Source organism: Lemur catta, chromosome 14, assembly GCF_020740605.2.
Source record: "Lemur catta isolate mLemCat1 chromosome 14, mLemCat1.pri, whole genome shotgun sequence".
NCBI classification, from domain to species: domain Eukaryota; kingdom Metazoa; phylum Chordata; class Mammalia; order Primates; family Lemuridae; genus Lemur; species Lemur catta.
The window spans coordinates 64,318,121-64,336,475 of record NC_059141.1 but is presented as its reverse complement, the minus strand read 5'-3'; the positions used below and the strand labels follow the sequence as shown (position 1 = coordinate 64,336,475).

At 54.4% G+C, this 18,355-nt stretch overlaps 1 protein-coding gene across 1 annotated transcript in view; it reads right to left on the bottom strand.

Annotated features, from left to right (window-relative positions):
- The window catches only part of FRMPD2 (FERM and PDZ domain containing 2), a 100,748-nt gene that overhangs the window by 63,143 nt on the left and 19,250 nt on the right, over nucleotides 1-18,355 (bottom strand). Inside the window, exons 3-10 of the mRNA XM_045568234.1 lie at nucleotides 17,311-17,436; nucleotides 16,111-16,268; nucleotides 11,617-11,682; nucleotides 9,420-9,611; nucleotides 7,730-7,862; nucleotides 6,994-7,081; nucleotides 5,460-5,592; nucleotides 2,927-2,998 (exon numbers count right to left, since the gene is read on the bottom strand). Of these exons, the coding sequence (XP_045424190.1) occupies nucleotides 2,927-2,998; nucleotides 5,460-5,592; nucleotides 6,994-7,081; nucleotides 7,730-7,862; nucleotides 9,420-9,611; nucleotides 11,617-11,682; nucleotides 16,111-16,268; nucleotides 17,311-17,436 (968 nt within the window). The remainder of the gene's footprint in view (nucleotides 1-2,926; nucleotides 2,999-5,459; nucleotides 5,593-6,993; nucleotides 7,082-7,729; nucleotides 7,863-9,419; nucleotides 9,612-11,616; nucleotides 11,683-16,110; nucleotides 16,269-17,310; nucleotides 17,437-18,355) is intronic.

Below are 18,355 nucleotides of genomic sequence, written 5' to 3'. Positions count from 1 at the left end.
ACCCCCTAAAATGGTCCCATCAGTCTGGTACACGGCCCAGGAAATCAGTATTTTTTCAGATCTTCCCAAGGGGATTCTGCAGGGCCAGGGAAGGCTGGGAGGCAGGTCTGACCGAGGTCTTTACCCTACAGAAATCCTGGCTCCCCTTGGGCTGTGCTTTCTGAGAGCACTGCCCAGGGCCCTCATCAATAAATCACACACCCCTGACAGGCCTGTGCTTGGATCTAATGCTCTGAAGCTGCCGTCCTGAAATTCTTAATAATCATGTCTTTGAATGTGTATTTTCTAAGGGAAGTCCCACAGGACAATGGAACATGCACACACAGCTTGGCTCCCGGCAGACCTGCCTCCCACCTCCCTGGAATGAGTTCTGGCTGCCAACTCCCCTGCCCCCTGAATCCCCAGGCCTGGCCCTGCCATCCCCTCCTCCTCCCCCTCCCCACACTGCCCTCCACCCAGGGCAGCCAAGACTCACATTTCCGCCTAGCTACACTCCTCCTCGGGGGGCTGGTGCAGGAAGGGTCCCAGGCAGGTGCACATGCCCCAAGACATCTCAAAGTGGCCACGGCAATGGCCCACAGCAGCAAAGCTCTTTCTAGGGGCGATTCACCAGGCACAAGCCTCTCAGCCACCCCCAATCCAGGTACTGAGCACATCTCCATACAGAGGCTGTAACCCCTTGTGAACCCCCCATCTTGGGCAGAGAGCCATGGAAGGGAGCTGTTCACGCTGTGAATATCCTTGTGCCCAAAGGAATGTGACATTAAATAGCAAACAAAAGAATACCATGGCACACACGTCAAGAAAAAGATAAAGAACGTGCCCAGAAAAAAAAGAAACAGTCTCTATTTCAGTCCCTGTGGTGGCTGCTTTTGAACACAGGGCACGGCACCCTCATGCTGCAGGTGGCTGCTCCGCAGGAGCCCGTCTGACAGTGTTTCCCACGGCACAGCCACGCCGTGCGCAAAGGGACCTGTTTTGTTTTCAACACCCACAAGTAAGCAGAAGGAAAGGGTGCGTGTACCCAGGACTCCTCGTGGAGGGAGAGAAAAGGAGTTGCACAGACCAAGGGCATCAGGGACAAGAAATGAGGGGCTAAAGCAGCAGAGGGCAGACAGTCCAGCCCAAGCTGGACACCCGGGGACAGAGCGACACAGCACACTCCAGGTAAGGAACCTCCCCTTCTCCAGGTGGGGGCTAAGGTCCCAAACAGTCTTCCTCTTGGGGGGCCCTCAGTCACCTTCATGCTCTCTGGTATCTTCATACGCACGGAGGGTCAGGAGCCCCTCTAGGATCTAAATAGGCTCCTACACCTCGTGGTGAGATCCAGACGCTCACACTGGGCGGAACTATGCCAACAGCACCCGCCCCCCAGAGTCCTGGTACCTAGCACTGCACAAGCATTCCTGCACAGAGGGGGTGGCTGGCCCCCCATCGCAGCAGGTGTGGCCCACCTACCTGGTGGGTAGAGGAATCTGCAGTCACCTAAGCCATGTGACCTCAGGGGGGTGAGGAAGGGGTCCCCGGGGGAATTTTCCCTTCCTCCCTACAGCTGAGGACAAGTGACTTGAAGGGGACGGACACAGGTGGGACTGGCCTGAGGAGGCCGTGGCCCTCTGACCCACAAGCCCCACACAGGAAGTGCCCTCAGAAGATCATGGACCCCCAGAGTGAGGCACCCTGATACCCCCAACCCGGACACCAAGGCCTCTTGGGTTCAGCATTTTCACACTTTGGGTAACTTAATCTTTGCATTCTTGGGGTATGAAAATCACCCCATTTCATATTTTTTGTTCTGGCGCAGGTGGACCAGGCCATGGCAGGTGCCCGATCAGACCAGTTTGCCCAAATACCATCGGGGCTCAGATGTCAAAGAAATGATGTTAGCGCACTGCAATGGAAGTCTCCTTGGCAGCGGAGTGCATGGAAGCAGGAATTTGATGGCATTTTGCTGGAGTGAGCCAGGGAAGGGCCCCCTGGGTGCCCTTCTGTGAGGAAAGGACAAGCGCTGGGTGATGCAGGACCCTGGGAGAAGAGGGGCACAGAGTCCCCCCGTCCCCATAGCCCTGCTCCAAGGGGCCCCGAGCAGAGGCCCTGAGAGCCAGGCTGGCAAGGCAGGTGCTTCGGGCTCGGCATGGGGGAGACATGAAGGACACACACCCAAACACTCAGCACCAGCTGCAACTGTCCCCGTCTCAGGCTGGGCCCTGAACAGTAGGGATGTGGCCTGAACCTGGACAGCTGTGTCCCAGGGAGCTCAGGCTAAGACCAGCCACAGGGAACACCAGGGCAGCGCATGCCTAGGTGCTAGGACAGGAAGGGGACGGTCCACTCAACGTTTGCCCTCCCTGCAAGAGCCCATGTGGCTCCTTCCCTCTCTTTGTCCCCATCTCTGCTCACACACACTCCCCAGAGCTTCCTTATCCCTCCGTCTTCCCCACCTGCCGTCTGCAACCTCTTCCCTTCTTCGCTGGTCCTTTGCCTGGCACAAATCACTACCTGGCATTGTTTTATGTTTACGCACTTGTCTGTCTTTGTCTCCCCTGCTAGAATGTAATCTCCACGTGAAAAGGACTGTGTTTTGTTCAGGCATAGACCTGGGGTCTAGAATGGCATCTGGCTCGTGGACATTGCACAAATACTCCCCAGCACAGCAGGAAGTGAAAGCTGGCTGAGTCTGGAAGGGCAGCAGGACTCGGCTACAAGTCACAGGGGCTTCCTCTTAAAGGCCAAAGGACTAGAGGCAGGAGTGGGAAGTAGCCCCAGCTCTGCCAGGAGCCTGGGGGAGACTGAGGGCCACCCAGGGCGTCCCCTGAGTGAGACCCCAGTGAGAGCACAGTCGGCCGCCCTGGCCTGCCCACCCTGAGGCAGGTTGGGCACCTCCCTGGCCACCCTCCACCCCTGCCCGGTCTAGCCCTGTAGTTACCACAACTGATCCAGGCAGATGCAGGGTCACGGGGGCCTCTCCAGCCAGCAGGACAAACTCTGGCCTGGAAAACTGGAGGAAAACACTCAGTCACTTACAGTAGAGAAGAGAGGACAGGGTCCAGGCTGTGGGTCTGGGCTTCCCACTGAGCTCACCTCCTCACCCCCCGCCAGCCTGTGTCCCCCAGAGCCAGCAGGAAACAGGCTGAGCTGCGCTGAGGCCCCGCGGGGCTGGGTACCTCAGGGCAGAGGCCTTGCAGGTGGGGAGGGAATTGGCAACATTCTGGTCTTAGGTCGAATACAGGGATGTCCAGGGCAAGTTGTAAGTTTCATAAGTCATATAGCATTACATAGTCTTTTATATGTGTCCAAGTATAAAACATATTGTTATATGTAGTATAAATGTATATTGTATGCAATAAAAAAGATTCTTTAGAAACAAGAATACCTTTAGATTTAGATGAGATAAAATATTTTCCTGGCTCTGGCTGCTGAATTAGTGGTGTGCACGGGCAGCGCTTGTTCTCAGTTTCACAGTACTTCACGTGTGTGTCACACTCGGGACTCAGGAATGCTGCTGTACCCGTCGTTATTTAAACCCACCCATCACCTTTTGGGGTGCGTATTCTCAGCCCATTTTACAGGTGAGGAAATCACGGCTCCAAGAGACCAAGAAGCTCATCCCTGTCTTACCACCAGCAGGTAACAGGGTTGGGGGGGCTTCTAAAGTGCCCCCAAGGGTACCCAGCAGGTCTCTTGTCTCAAGAGGCCAAAATTCCAGCCCTCAAGTGAACTGAGTCCCAGGAGTGTCCCCAATAGAAGTGTCTCTAGTGACTGATCAGGAAGAAAATCCAAAAGAGGTGAACAAGGCCCCTCAGACCCCTCGTCATCCCCCCACTCCACCCCAGCTCATGCAGGCCAGAGCGTGGCCTTGGGGGACAGGGCTGGGCAGGGAGTGTGGGAACTCGAGCCACAGAGGAGGAGGGATGTCCTGAGGCTACTTGAGGCTCATCTCAGTGTCTCATTAGTTGAGGTGACTTAGCTCACTAGCCCAGACAGATAAATGCCTTCTGAGGGCAGCTGGGAACATCCCAAAGGGTCCCAGATGCCGAGACAGAGGCCCGGGGTGGGCAGCCTCCCCTGCCCGGGGGCCTGTCCCAGCTCCCGGGACGCTGATCCCCTCCCCGTCACTGTGCACTTGCGTGGTCATTAAAACCGTTTCTCGGCTAATCGCGATCTTGAGGAAGCGGTGCTTTATTCCAAACACCGAGAGGTCAATATGGGGTGGGGGAGCCAGGGCTGTTTCTGGCCGGGCCCTCTGGCCTGAGGGTGCATCCTGGGGCAGTCCCTGAGCTACCCCCCCGCGCAGACTCCGCAAGCTGACCCTCAGCAGGGCCCAGCCTGCTGCGAGGAGCCGAGGTCCGGGAGGCACAGGCAGCTGCAGGAGCCCCCAGCACCCACCCTCCAGCCAGCCCGGCCTTCGAGGCAGGACCAAGCTGGCCTGGCCGCTCTCTGGCCTCAGCACCCCACACAGCCCCGGCCCTGTTATCCTCACTACCAATGTTCATGGAAGAAGACCCAAACTCTGTGAAATAATTTAAAAAGGTCTATTCTGAGCCAAATGTGTGTGGCTGACCTGGAGCACGTGGCCTCAAGAGGTCCTGAGAAAACGTGCCCCAGTAGCTGGGTCACAGCTTGGTTTACACATAGATGGAGACAGGAATTACACGTAAGACTCTAAGTCAATACATGGAGGGCACACGTGGATTTGGCCTGAAAAAGTGGGACATGGGGGGGAAGGGGTACAGTTATAGGTGGGTTTAAAGATTCTTTGATTTGCAATTGGTTAAAGAAATGAAGCTTTGCCTAAAGGCTTGGAATAAGGATGTCTGTTAATCAGAGACAAACCACCCGACATTCACCTAAACTCGAGAGCTCTGTTGAGTAAATTGATGGCCTGCAGGTGGGGTTTAAGCTTTGTCTTGCATGGCCGTAGGCCTGTTAATGGGTCACAAAGGACATCTCCAAGAAGGGAGGGGGCGTGATGAGGTGTGTATGACCTCCCTTCTCACAGCCAGCAACTCAGCTTTAGGGTATTTCTGGGGTTCCCTGGGCTAACGGTGTCCATTCAGTCCGCAGGGGGGCTTAAGATTTTATTTTAGCTCACACCAACCAGAAGGGAGACTCGTTCCCTAAGGAAGCCCTCCCTGCTGTCCGGATCTGCGCCCTGCATTTCATCTGTTGAGAAGGCCCCTTCCAAGTCCAGCCGCCTTGTCAGCTCTCTCACACGGGCCACGCTCTGCTACTGCCCTGCACGCCCACGGCTGCCAACTTGCTGAGAGGTGGGGCCTAGATCCTCAACCCTCTATCCTACCCAGCATGGACCACAGAGCCTGCCCCAGTGGGGCTACTCAATACCTGTGCCCTAAATTGCAACTATCGTATTTATGTTAGTCCAACCCAGAAGGCCCTGCCCGTTTTCAGCTGCTGTTAGCACCTCTCTGAGCCATGTCCTTCACCCCTCTTTTGCTTACCTTGCCCTTTCTTTGCAGGAAACCCATTTGAGAAGGAGTTGCAGGCCGTGAGCTTTCTGCCCCCGAGACCGTGGATCTGGAGCTGAGCCGCTGGACCTCCCGATTGTCCTGGGAAACTGCCCCTGGGAGAGCACTGCCAGGGATGGAGAAAGGGTGAGTGACGCACTTCACAGTGGCAAGCGTTTCCACCCAGTGAAAGGCCACCACTGCAGACGCTCAGCTGGGCAGGGTGCACTCATCGCTTCATGTCACCTTTGCCCCATCTATGGGGAGTTATCACACCCACTTTTCCAGGGGGGAAGCTGAGGCCAGAGAAGTCAGCTGCACAGCCATGGGGTGACGTGGGGTTGGAGATGCACAGCCACCGGCCTCGTCTTCCCCATCCCATGACTCTGCCTCTCTGCTCGGGGTGCCGTGACCCCAGGTCTGGAGCAGGTCATGGGATCACAGGGTGTTCCTTAGAATTTTATACATTATTCAAAATGTTTTGACAACAAACATACATTGTTTATCAGATTGGAGGAAAAACTGGTTTTGGGGGAAAATAGAGTTTTAAATGGCAGGAAAAACCATTGCAAGGCCAACTATACAATATCCAGTCAAGGCCCCAGCTGCAGATTTGATATTAACTCTGGCCAAAGCCGTTGTGTGAACCATGGAGAAACCGCATACTGTCATAGCCCTCAACAAACCAATATGCAAATAAATAAATTCCCCAAACTTCAAAATACCCAAGGTTCCCAGTCCAGGAAGATGTGGGTCCATGTAGGTTTTGATCCAATTTTAAGATATGTTAGACGATTGGAAAAACAACCACAGTTCTTCTCCCTGGCCTGTGTCCTTTGCAATGAGACTTTGCATCCTCCTCCTATCAGAGATGGAGTCCACTGCCCTACCCCTTGAATGTGGGCTGGCCGTGAGGCTTCAGTTAGCCAACAGAATGAGGTGGAAATGGTGGAGGGCCAGTTCTGAAGGCTCTATGCACTTCTGTCTGTCTGTCTGTCTCTGCTCTGCCACTGTCGTGAGAACAGCCCCAGGCTGGCCCGCAGGTGGAGGAGAGCCAAGGCTCCCAGACGACAGGCAGCGGGAAACCCAGGAGTGAAGCCGCCCCGCAGACAATTGCAGAGTCACAAAGGCTCCTGGCAGAGTCAGAGGACCTCCCAGCCGAGCACAGCCTAAATTGCCAACCCCCAGAGGCACAAGCTACATAAATAATTGTTGCTTTTAGCCACTGCATTTTGTGGTTCTTTGTCATGCAGCATCGTGTGGCAATAGATAATCCCAATGACACCGAGGCCCGTTGTTCTACCACTAAGCCGGCACGTGGTTCCCAGAGGAGACAGGTGCCCCAGTAGCACCGTTGCCACCAGGTCCATCCCCTCTTGGTTTCCTATCTGCTTAAACGTCGCTTCTTCATCTGCTAATGCAGTCGGGTTGGCATTTTCTGGAGGCGTCTCATCAATAATCAGTCAAGAAGCAGGATGCGGCAGCCCCCACACCAACATCACAGCACCCTGGACACCTTGCTGCTTACCGGTTAACAAAGTGGCTGCAGTGACTGCATGCTGAGGTGCTCGAATGGGGCTCCAGGGAGCTCTGCGTCTCTGTGCTTCTTTCTGAAACTAACCAAACGGCATGGTGGAGGGCATGGGTGGCGGCCAAGAGCACGACTTTCCTGAATCAGGCAGCCCAAAGTGCAGGTGGCATCGTGACTTACTAGCTGTGTGACCTTGGCAAAATTACCTAACCTCTCTGAGTCTGCTTCCTCATGCAGAAAATGGAAGTGGAAGTTACAGAGGGTTGGGGGCAGGGCTACAGGGGAAGATAAAGCCTGATGGCAAAGAGCCCCTTGTTTTAGGAACAACAAAAATAAAATTAATTTTTTAAAAAGTTCCAATTTAGTTGAAAAGTAAAGAACATTAAACGATTTGAAAATTAAAAGCTACTCTTTTAACACGTCTAGAACAATAACACAAAACTAATTAAAGGAAGATTTTTCTTTTTCTGTTGTTTGTTTTCATTTGTGTTTACCGACTTGGACAGTTAAAACTTAATTTTTAAAAAATTGACATTAGATATGAATAACTCTGTTAAACTGTATCGCCGAGTGAGACTTCCCTGGGAGCTCAGACAGGCCCTAAGCTCAGCCCTTCTCTCCAGGGGCTTCCTGGGAGAGTGGTGCTGCCGTGGGCTGCCTCTGCCCTCCCAGCAGGACGCGCGGCCCACGCAGGCCGGGGACAACAGAACAGGTGCCCGCAGCACACGCCCACCTCTGCAAGGGTGCATACACTCCAGCGCCCGCGCCGCTGGGCTGGCACTGCTGGCCTGATGCAGCCGCTTCCTGAGCAGGTAGCTTCTGTTCTGCTGCATGGAGGAGCTTTCTTCCACGACTCTTCTCTCCACCTGAGGGCCAAGGGCATCACACATCCGCACCCCAAGGTCGGGAGGGCATGCAAACTGGCTGTCAGTGTGGAACTGTCTGCCTTACACGGTGAGAGCTTAAGGACGCGTTCTCTAGCACCCAGAACGTGCTCTGTACCCGCCTCCCACGTGCACCCTCCCTCTCCCATAACTGTGTACTCACGCACACCTGTGTCTTTGCTCCTGCATCCCCTCCACTGGCTTGAGTCTCCCCGCAAGCTCCTCTGTGTCCACAAGACCCAGAGTTGTGTCCTCTCTACTTTTAATACTCTCCACCTCTGCCCTCCCCACGTCACTCTCATGTCGCTCTGTTGCACCACACTCCGTTGAGTCCACCCCTCGTCCATCTCCCAGCACGGTGTGCTCTCCCAGCACAGCGCCCCGAGAATGCCGAATGAGTGATTCAAGTCTACTGTGTGGGTTCCTGCCCGAAAGGCCACAGGCCAACACAGTGTTTACCCAGGGACAGTGACACACCAGTGGGTGGCAGACTCTAGTATCTTTTGAATAAATATACTCTGTTTCCCCCACCAAATCCTCTGCCTCAGCTAACAGGAGCTACATGTTCACATGCCAAGAGAGAAGGGGTCCAAGAAGACCAGGGTGGGATTCTCTGACTGTTGGCAGCATCTGCCCAGCTGTCCCCTCATCCCCATCCACATGCCCCCTCATCAATCCTGGTGTCAGTTGCCCCTGGACAAGTGCAGCCACCTGGCTGGTCTCTAGCCTCTCCTCCCTCTGGTTCCTCTCAAACACAAGCCTCTTACATTTTGTGTCATGGGCACCTCCCCTGCCCCACCCTGTCCCAGCCCTGCCCTGGTCTTGAGAGGGACTGACTCTGAGGTGCCCTTCCTGCACTGGAGCTCCCGTGGGGTCAGCTGAGGCTGTCTCCAGCTGAGACCCTCCGTGCTCAGCTTGTCCCCCGCCTAGCCTCCCTCTATCACTGCCCTCCCCAGGAGCACATTCTCAGTGAATAACTGGCACAGGAATCCGTGTCTCTGCGTTAGCTCGGAGGGAACCCGCCCTAAGAGAAGAGGCTCCCATGTGCTAGGCCTTTGCTGGGCACTGGGCAGGAGTGCACAGGGCTGCAAGCAGCACAGTGTGACAAGCACAAGGAGACCCTCCACGGGTACAAGATGGGGGGGCACGCAGGGGCAGCCAGGGACCGTGAACAAGGTCAGGGAAGGCTTCTGTGCAAGGCCTAGAGTTGAATTTTGATAGAACTGAATCACGGGTTATGAACATGACTGTTTTGTACAAAGAGGCACTTGCAAAGCCATGTTAGGCATCGGGGCTTGCCCGGAGGTCTTCACCAACACGCCCAGTGGAACTGCAATGACAAGAATGTTCTAGCTCTGCCCTGTCCAGTAGGGTCGTCACCAGCTACATGTGGCAATGGAGCGTTTGAAATGTGGCAGGTGTGACTGAAGAATTGAATCTTTTATTTCATTCTAATTAATCATAATTTAGCTAATTTGAATTTCGATAGCCGCATGTGGCCAGCGGCTACCTGGCCGGACTGTGCAGTCCCGCACTGACCTCGGAGATGGTGCCCAGCACCAGGCCAACGAGCCGTCGGACGTGGAGGCTGGCAGGGGCCGGGTACACAGCCACTTCTTTCTCGCGGACCCGACAAGCTTCCAGAACCGAGTGCAGCGGCCGCCGCCTGCAAGGCCGGTCTTCGCACATGGTCAGCAGCAGGGAGAGCAGGGGCTCGCGCAGCTGCAGGGGCTGGAGCGGACAGGGCGGGAGAGGAGCGTGAGCGGCCGGAGCTGCCGCCGCCCTGTCCCGCGCCGGGTCGGGGGTCGCGGAGACCCAGGGAAACAGATGCTCCCGTTACCCCCAGAACAGATGACTGCTGCTTCTGGAGCATTTAAGGACGGACACAGATTCATCACTGAGGCCACAAAATGCAGGGCAATGATCTCTGCATTGGTGGTGTGTCATTTGCCGCTTTCTAATCCTTCAGCCCAAACCTGTGCCTGGAATACGATGGAAAATCGGTGGATTTGCACCTGTGCCAAGCACGCCGGAGCAAACCAGAGGTCAGCCTCTCATTCACACTCCCCCGGGCAGCCTGGCATTGTCTCCTACTATTTAGGTGGGTCTCCCTGGGCCTCTGCCCTGGAAGGTGAGCTCCAGGAACACACAGACTGGCCTCTTCACTTTGGAACCCCCACAGTCAGCACAAGTGCCCAGTCACTGTTGGCTGAACTTTCTGTCACATGTACATGTCAAGCAAAAGAAAAAAGAGGCATCTTATAAGCACTTCCCTCATGCATTTAAATGACTGTGATTATGTGGGCCAGGCCTCAAATCCAGACTCACAATCACACCTTTTCTCACCCTCAACCCACACAGAGTCACTGCCCTGGTAAAGGCTGCGCCACCTTTTCTTGCCAAGGAGCATCAGCTTTGAATGCTACCTCCCTCCGCAGGTGGCCAGGCTACGGAGTCCTGCATCCGCAGCAAACGGGGGCCTCTTACATTCCTGGGACAGCACAGCCACTCCAGATACAGTCCCTGCCCTCAGGAAGATCACAGTCTGATAAGACAGACGGTCACTTAAAGGGACAAAGACCGTACAGGATACACAGGACGTGGCAATAACACAGGGAAAGGGGCCTTGCCCACCCTGAGTGGGGAGGGGGAGCTGGGGATGGAGCTTGGACTAACTCAAAGAGCACCCTGTAGTCACCGGCAGGAAGGTGGGGAGAGAGCTGCGGAGCAGGGAGCGGTGTGTGCAAAGGCGTGGAGGTGCATGGAGCTGGCCTGTGTCTGAAAGGAAGGGGGCTGTGGGCAGGACAGAGGCCCGGGGCAAAACGACAATGCAGGGGCCCTTGCTCAGAATTATTCAGGGTCCCAAGACAGTGGCAGCAGGGCATTAAAGCACTGGACCCTGTGCCATTGCACAGGCCACACGCCCATGAAGCACAGACCCAGTTCTGGGCTCCAGGTGTGTCTTGCTCAGAAGCCGGAATGTAATCCCGTGAGTCGTGAGGAGCTGCCAAAGATTCATGTGAGAAGGGTCGTGAGCAGTTCTCTGTTTTAGAAAGAGCACCCAGGAGGCACCAGGATGTTGGATAGGAGAGGGCAGGTGTGAGCAGGAGGGAAGGCAGGAAGCAGGCCGGCCAGGTCAGCTGGGCAGGGTTCTCCAGGATGTGCTCTTGTGGCACCAGTTTCTAAGGAATTCTTATAGTGTCAGAAGAAAATTTACACAGACACACGCACACATATTCTGTAGTCAAAAATTTGTAAAATGCTATGATAAACAAAGTTTAAAAGTTTTAGCCAGGCTTTGTGGCTCATGCCTGTAATCCCAGTGCTTTGGAAAGCCAAGGTGGGAGGATCACTTGAAGCCAGAAGTTCAAGACCAGCCTGGGCAATATAGCAAGACCCCATCTCTATAAAAAAATTTTTTTTAATTATCTGGGCATAGTGGCACATGCATGTAGCCCCAGCTACACAGGAGGCTGAAGCAGGAGGATTCCTTGAGCCCGGGAGTTAAAAGTAACAGTGAGCTATGAGCGCTGTAATGTTGTGTTGAGTAGGATTCTGAGGTTGCTTCTGCACTAGCAGTAAGGAGTGCTGTAATCAGTTGGCAATACCAGCCTAGGACCCAGGAGGGGAGCATTCGCAACAGATGCTCAATAGATGTGGCCTCTGCTCAGGAGAAAACCACTAAATAAACCCCAAAACATAGCCTGGCAAGACTTGGAGTATGTTGTTTACAGACCTGGTTTGGCGGAACATGAAACCCTGCTGCCCAGTAGAGGGTCATTCCTAAAGAATAGACGTGCATCTGCCCAAGAGAAAAGCACATGATTAGGTTTCTATCATCTCTCTTATTCCACGGTCCTACAAGCAAAACACAAGTCAATTTCCACGTGTGCAGACATTGTTGTCTGGCTAGCCCAACACCATCTGCAACTCCTTTAACTTTTGCTGCCTCCTACTCTAGAGGCTAGAAAGCCAGAAATTTGCTTTCTAGCAGAAAACATGACACCTAGTTTTGGTGAAATATGTAAGAGAAATCTGTTAGGCTTCTGAGAAAGCTTTTGCTTTACTGACAAAAAGAACACATGTGACTGGTCTCACCCTTCTCCCTTGTTCCTGCCTTGAACACTGATGTGATTGATACATGGAGTCATAGCAGCCCTTCTGTGACCATGAGGCAACAAACATAAAGACAAAAAGCCAGCAGCTGAGGAGGGTAGAGTGGAAACATCTACCCTGGATCTTTGATGACATTACCCAGCTGGTGGTCAATCCCTAGACTTCTGTGGAAGTAACTAATAAGTACACCTGTGGCTCTGGCTTCTATATTTTAGGCTCTCTGTTTCTTATAGCCAAAGGCATTTCTACATAACACATTACAGTTCAGCCTAATTAAAAAGCCTCTTATTGTGTCAGGAAGCAACATGGTATAATGGGAAGAGCATTGTCTGACTTCTCTGAGCCTCAGTTTCCTCACTTTAAAATGAGTATCCTGCCCCAGTTCTCAGAAGGATCAAGTAAAAAGTACCTGGAGATGGTTATTATCATTATTATTATTATTGTTAACTGTTCTTACCAGACCTAGAGCACTTGCAATATACCTTGCCTTGTTCAAGCCTTTTACTTACATGAACTAACCTAGTCCCCACAGCATTCCTATGCCGCAGGTATTTTCATCGTCCCCATTCTGCAGAGGAGAAAACCGATGCAAAGACGAGCCAGGAACCCCAGCACCAGCGCCCTGCCCCGAGCCCCTGGGCTCTGTTGCCTCTGGATCATACTAGTCCCCATAAATGGCAGTTCGCTGTTACTGTGGGGCTTCTGTCATAACTGACAGGGCACGTTCCCCTAAGACATCTGTCCTCAGGAAGCGATTTTGGGGACTTTGGAAGGAGACATTAGAGTAATGGAACATGGCGAGCAACGCACCCGGCTTAATGCGAGTGGTTCGGTTTTCACATCTCGAGATCAAGACGTGTGTTCAGTTTCACCTTTGCCAATTAATTAACTTTCATCTTTGTCTGAAATTGTGCCCCTAAACCAGCCCCACCCCTCGGATGACTGCGACTAGACACCATGCAGGAAAGCTCACACACCGCGGCCCCGTGTCCAGGGCAAGGACCCGGAGAGCAGATGTAGGCGCAGCAGGCTGAGCACTGCCAGGGCCCCTCCACACCTGAAAACTCATCTGGGTTCCAAGCGCTCTGGCGAAACGTGTCCTAAGGAAGCCTGGGCCACAGTGACAACAGGCTTCATCCCAAGTCCTAAACCCAGCCCATTGGCAGACGCTGCCTACCAAGGAGTGGTGAGAAGGGTTTTGAAGGCTACTCCCGGCATGGTAGGAAAGAGCACCCTGATTGGCTGGTGATGTCCGCCATGAACATGGGACGGGGTAATGGCAGCACAGGAGACCTGCAGTTAGAAACCTGCTCACACCTTCCCCCTGACCTGCACCTGGGACCAAGATGCCAAGCAGTAGGGGAGATATCTCAGCGCACTGGTTAGAGCAGGATGCTGGCTCGAGGAGAGGGGTCAGGGTGCGTCCTCCCAACCTCAGAACGAGGCCCATGGCTGGGGAAGGACTCTGAGCACAGCCTGTGTCCTGGGACCACTCTCCTACTTGCCAGCCCAACCCCCACAGACCCACGCCAGGTTGGATGAGGAGAGGAGCCTGTGGTGCGTGGAAGGGAACAGCAGTGAACAGCACTGAGCGTTGAGATGCGGTAAGAGGTCGCTGACCAGGTGACCCTGCCTCCTGGCCTGAAACAGGGCTGTGGCTGGTGGCTCTGGCCCCTTAAGGCCCACTGCACATGCCATGCTTCACAGGCCTAGAAGGCTAAGCCACCAACAGAAATGGCTATTTGGTCCGTTAAGAGCTCAGTCCCTCCCACACTAGCCCTCTTCCAGCTCACACTCACCCTCGTCTTCCTGGGCCAGACTCTCAGCAAGACACTTACCCAGCTCTTAGCTCGGCCTGTTAGCCTTGGAACTCTTGGTGCCCTTGTGCCTCTGCCTAGAGGATGGTGGGCAGGAGGGAGGAGCATATTTTTTTGTAGCTCAAGGCTGCTCTGAACAGAAGAGTGACTAGACCTTCACAAGGTACTCAGTGAAGTACACTGGGAGTACTCAGTGAGGCCAACCTGGCATCAAAAGGGTGATGCTTGTTTCTAACTGGGGAGTGCTGAGAGCCCTCAAGATCTGGCTTAGCTCAAGTTCTTTAGAAAGCAGAGCCTGATGGCCGGGCGCGGTGGCTCACGCTTGTAATCCTAGCACTCTGGGAGGCCGAGGCGGGTGGATCACTCGAGGTCAGGAGTTCGAGACCAGCCTGAGCAAGACCCGTCTCTACTAAAAATAGAAATAAATTATATGGACAACTAAAAATATATATAGAAAAAAATTAGCCGGGCATGGTGGCTCATGCCTGTAGTCCCAGCTACTCAGGAGGCTGAGGCAGCAGGATCGCTTAAGCCCAGGAGTTTGAGGTTGCTGTGAGCTAGGCTGACGCCACGGCACTCACTCTAGCCCAGGCAACAAAGTGAGACTCTGTCTCAAAAAAAAAAAAAAAGAAAGAAAGCAGAGCCTGAGGCAAGGATTACCTACTGGCCCTTCCTTAAGGAGCTGCAAGCCCAGGGCTACGAGAATAGGGAGAAAAGGGGAAGAGAGGCAGGGGCAGATGTGACATGCATGCAGGGTCAGCATGCTTGCCACCATCTTGCAACAAGCCACAGAGCACAGCAGGAAATGCAGCAGACAGGGCTTCCTAGCACTCAGGACTACTCTGGAAGGTTTTCAAGGCTTGCACATCTCAGAGCCTCCTCATCCAAAGAGAGAAGAGGGAAAATTTATTCTCTTAGTTCCCTCCCGACTCTCAGTTACCACTGGTTAAGTTTCACCTCATAGGAAACAACTCCCCTGCATTTTCAGGTTGCAGTAGCATGCCTCTTTAGCAGTCGCACAGAAAGCCAGATCCCAGGGCTCAAGAAGTGGCATCTCAGCTGAGTCCAGGGGTGGGAGACAACTGGCTGTAGGTGGAGCCAAGAGACCCAAACAGATCCAGGAGGCACCTAAGTCTGTGTCTGACCCGGGAGTCCAGTGATTCACCCCCAGGACCCTAGCAGTGCAGGAGACGGTGCATGGGACTGGCTGGGGCTGGCTGCCAAGGGGGTGGGGGTTGATTGCTGGAGCCAGAACCACTGCCACCAGGACTCTCATGCTTTCACTGTCACCATCTGTGGAGACATGTGGACCCAGATGAACCAAACCTGGAAACGCTGAGGCCCCATTCTCTGCTTCTCAGAGCCCAAAGGAAAAGCAGCCCCAGTTCCAGGAAGCCTGGTGAGAGGAGTGGCATTGCCAGATGTGTGCTTTCCCGGAAAGGACAGGAAGAAGGAACAGAGTGCCTTGATTAGACACCCACCGTGCCCTGCCAGAGCCGCGGGCCTGCCTTGCATCATTCTCTCCTTTGAACTCCTTCATTTGAAAATTGGAAATAATGTTTATGCTGAAACTTTTTGCTATTCAGAAATAAAACACGTCCACTGTAGGAAAAACCAAAAACCTCCACTGATGTTGTCATGCAGAAATAATCACTGCAGACACTGGTGTATGTATTTTTAGAACTTCCTCTCTCTTTCTCTTTCATTTTCTCTATACAAACTCAGATCACACTGTGTGTGCATATACTGAATTTCTTTTCAAGTCATTGAGCAAGTTCCTACAACCTCATTTTAATACTACCTTGTCTAAAGTCCACTCTCACTGACCATTTACCTTGTTTCCAATTTGCCACTAATGTCAACAATACAACAATCAGCATTGTTGTAACTAAATCTTTACTCATGCCTTAGGATAAATTCCAAGTTGAGGACTTTTGGGGTCATTTTTAAGGTTTTGCTCCATGCTGTCAATGGTACCAATATGCCAGGCCATTTACCCACAGCTTTTTGACACTTCTTTTTGCATATTGATAATAGCCTGATCAATTAAGTCACATTTACCCACTTCACAGATGTAGAAATTGGGGCTCAGAGAAGTGGACTTGCCCTCATCCAAGGGCAAGCAATGCCAAGCAGCTGGCAAGGAAGCCTGGGAGTGAAATTCTTTCAGCCCACTTCACCTTGGTGTTGGGAACCAGGCTCCATGGGGCTGAGCTGGGAGCTGGGGATGCCACCCCCCGGACAGGCCTTTCCCAAGGGACAGGACACAGGAGCCGCAGAGATGCTGTGCACCTTACCTGAGACACATCCAACTGCTCATCATCACTCTGTCCCTGCAGTAGTTCGGGGGCCTTGAAAGGAGCAGCCTCTATGTGAGAAACGTGGCCTTGGAAAGAAAGACTCCCAGCTGCAGAAAGCAGGGCTGACCAGGGGCAGACCACGTAGTCGGAGGAATCTGAAACCAAGCCAGGGACGGGGTGTAGAGATGGCGCCACCGTGCGGAGGGCCAGCCACGGAGCTGTGTCCGGCAGGTGCCCCAGCAGCTCCAGGGTCATCCTCGGCTCTCTGGGGCCTTAGGCGTCCCTCCCGGACAGAGTGAGGCGCAGCTTTCCCAGGAGAGGGCGCCGGAGAGACGTTCTCCTGCGCTTTCTGGGGGGCCCGTGGCGCAGGCATGAGGCCACCTGGTTGTTGCGTTCTGCACCAAACTCGTCCAGGACCGGAGGTCTCTCTGCCACTGCAAGGCCTGGCCTGGCCATGTGATCTCCCTCCCGAGTCTACACGTGGCTCCAGCCCTCTGCCCACACCAGCTCCCAGCTCCCCTGAGCCCACCTAAACCCCAAAGTGTTACCCCGACCCCACTCCCTCCGTGTGCTCCCCACCTGGTCACTGGGGCCTATGGCCTGGGCGCTGCACGCACAGCCCCTCCTGCCGTTCTGAACACACCCAAGGGGCTTCCCTTCCAATTCTGCACCTGCCCTCAGCCCTAGGGGATCCTGTAGAGTTTCCTTATATCTTAGATACTCTGTTACATCCCAGGTAAGAATTCTTTATATTAATACCAACCTCCCCTGCTCAGAGCACAGCCTGGGTCTGCCTTCTGATGGGGCACAGCTGGTGCCACATCTGCTGGACAGAATGCGGGTGGCCTGGGTGCCCGCCCTGCCTCCTGTCTCCGGCTGTGCCCAGACATGGCACAGGTGTTGGTGGAGGCCCAAGGAGCTGCATCTGGTCTCCCACTAACCGCTGCCCGGTTTCCATGCCTGGAAACGCTGCAATACCAGGCCGAAGCAAGGCCTTTCTTTCAACCCCGCCACGCGGCAAGGGTCCGAGAGACAGGCGGGCCCTCCCACGCAGCTCCGTGGGTGGGTGCCCTTTGCCTACTCATTCTAATACCTGGCACTGATCACAGAGCAAGAAGCGGCAGCCAGAAACGTGTTTGTTTGGGAAGCTTCACAGACAACTCCCCAAGACAGAACTGCCCCCCACACACCCCTCACCATTGCGAAGGTCTTCCACGATCTGCTCCGCAGCCAGCAGCAGGAGGGACCAGGTTTCCTCCTCAGACAGAGCTTCGCCCCTGACCTGCAGGGTGCTGGCCAGTGTCACAGAGGCTGGGCTCATGCCTGCGAAAAACCACAGGTGTGACAGAGGCCCTGCAATGTCCAGGGACACGTCTGGGCCGGTACTTTCCACTCCAGCCCAGCCAGGCATGGTGCAGCCACTCATCATGGTGTGTGGACACCATGTTTTCATCACCTGTGTCCCCAGGGTTGGGCACAGGGACAGGCCGTGAGAAGGGAAGCCGGGAGCCGGCGTGAGCTGCTGCAGACGGCTACCTGTGCCTGGGCCGTGCGCTGCCATCCCTCCTTCTCTGCCTGGGAATGGGAGGGAACCATTTTTGCCTCCAATATATGATTCGTGTCTTTTGTCCCTGGCTGCCACATGCAGAGCCGGGTTCGATGCCAGCGCCAGCGCTTTCTCCAGCACCTGCCTGAAGAGTGGCCGGACTCACGAGAAGGAAGACCCGGAAAGGGGCAGACTTGTGCGAAGCTGGAGGAGGGGCGAAGAGGGCTGGTCTCCCCTTCCCTTTCTTCTGAGAAGCCTTTAAACCAAAGCTGACATTTAAATGTCTGTCTCCCTGACAAAGCTGCCACCCACTCATCTCCAGAGCCCCGGGTGCTGGTGGCGAGTGGCGCTAGAAGAGGCCAGGCAGGCTTTTCCTAATCCACTTACGTCCTCACTGATCTCTCTCTAGAGCTCCAGCAGGGCGGACGTGCAGCTGGGGGCAGGGTGGGCAGCATGTGGACACCCATCCCCCAGCAGCCTGCTGATCTGGGCTCCACTCACCGCTGCTCGGCTCCCACGGCCTCTGCCACCAGCCCCGACCAGCCTCCTCCAGCCGCAGGAAGGGAGGCAGCGTCCAGGAGAAAGGCCATGCTCTGCCACCTCTCTGGGCGGGGAGGGAGCTGCGGCAGGACCTCCCAGGAAGCTTGACCTGTGAGCTGTTGTCTGTCACAAGGAGTGTGTGGAGAAGGGACTACC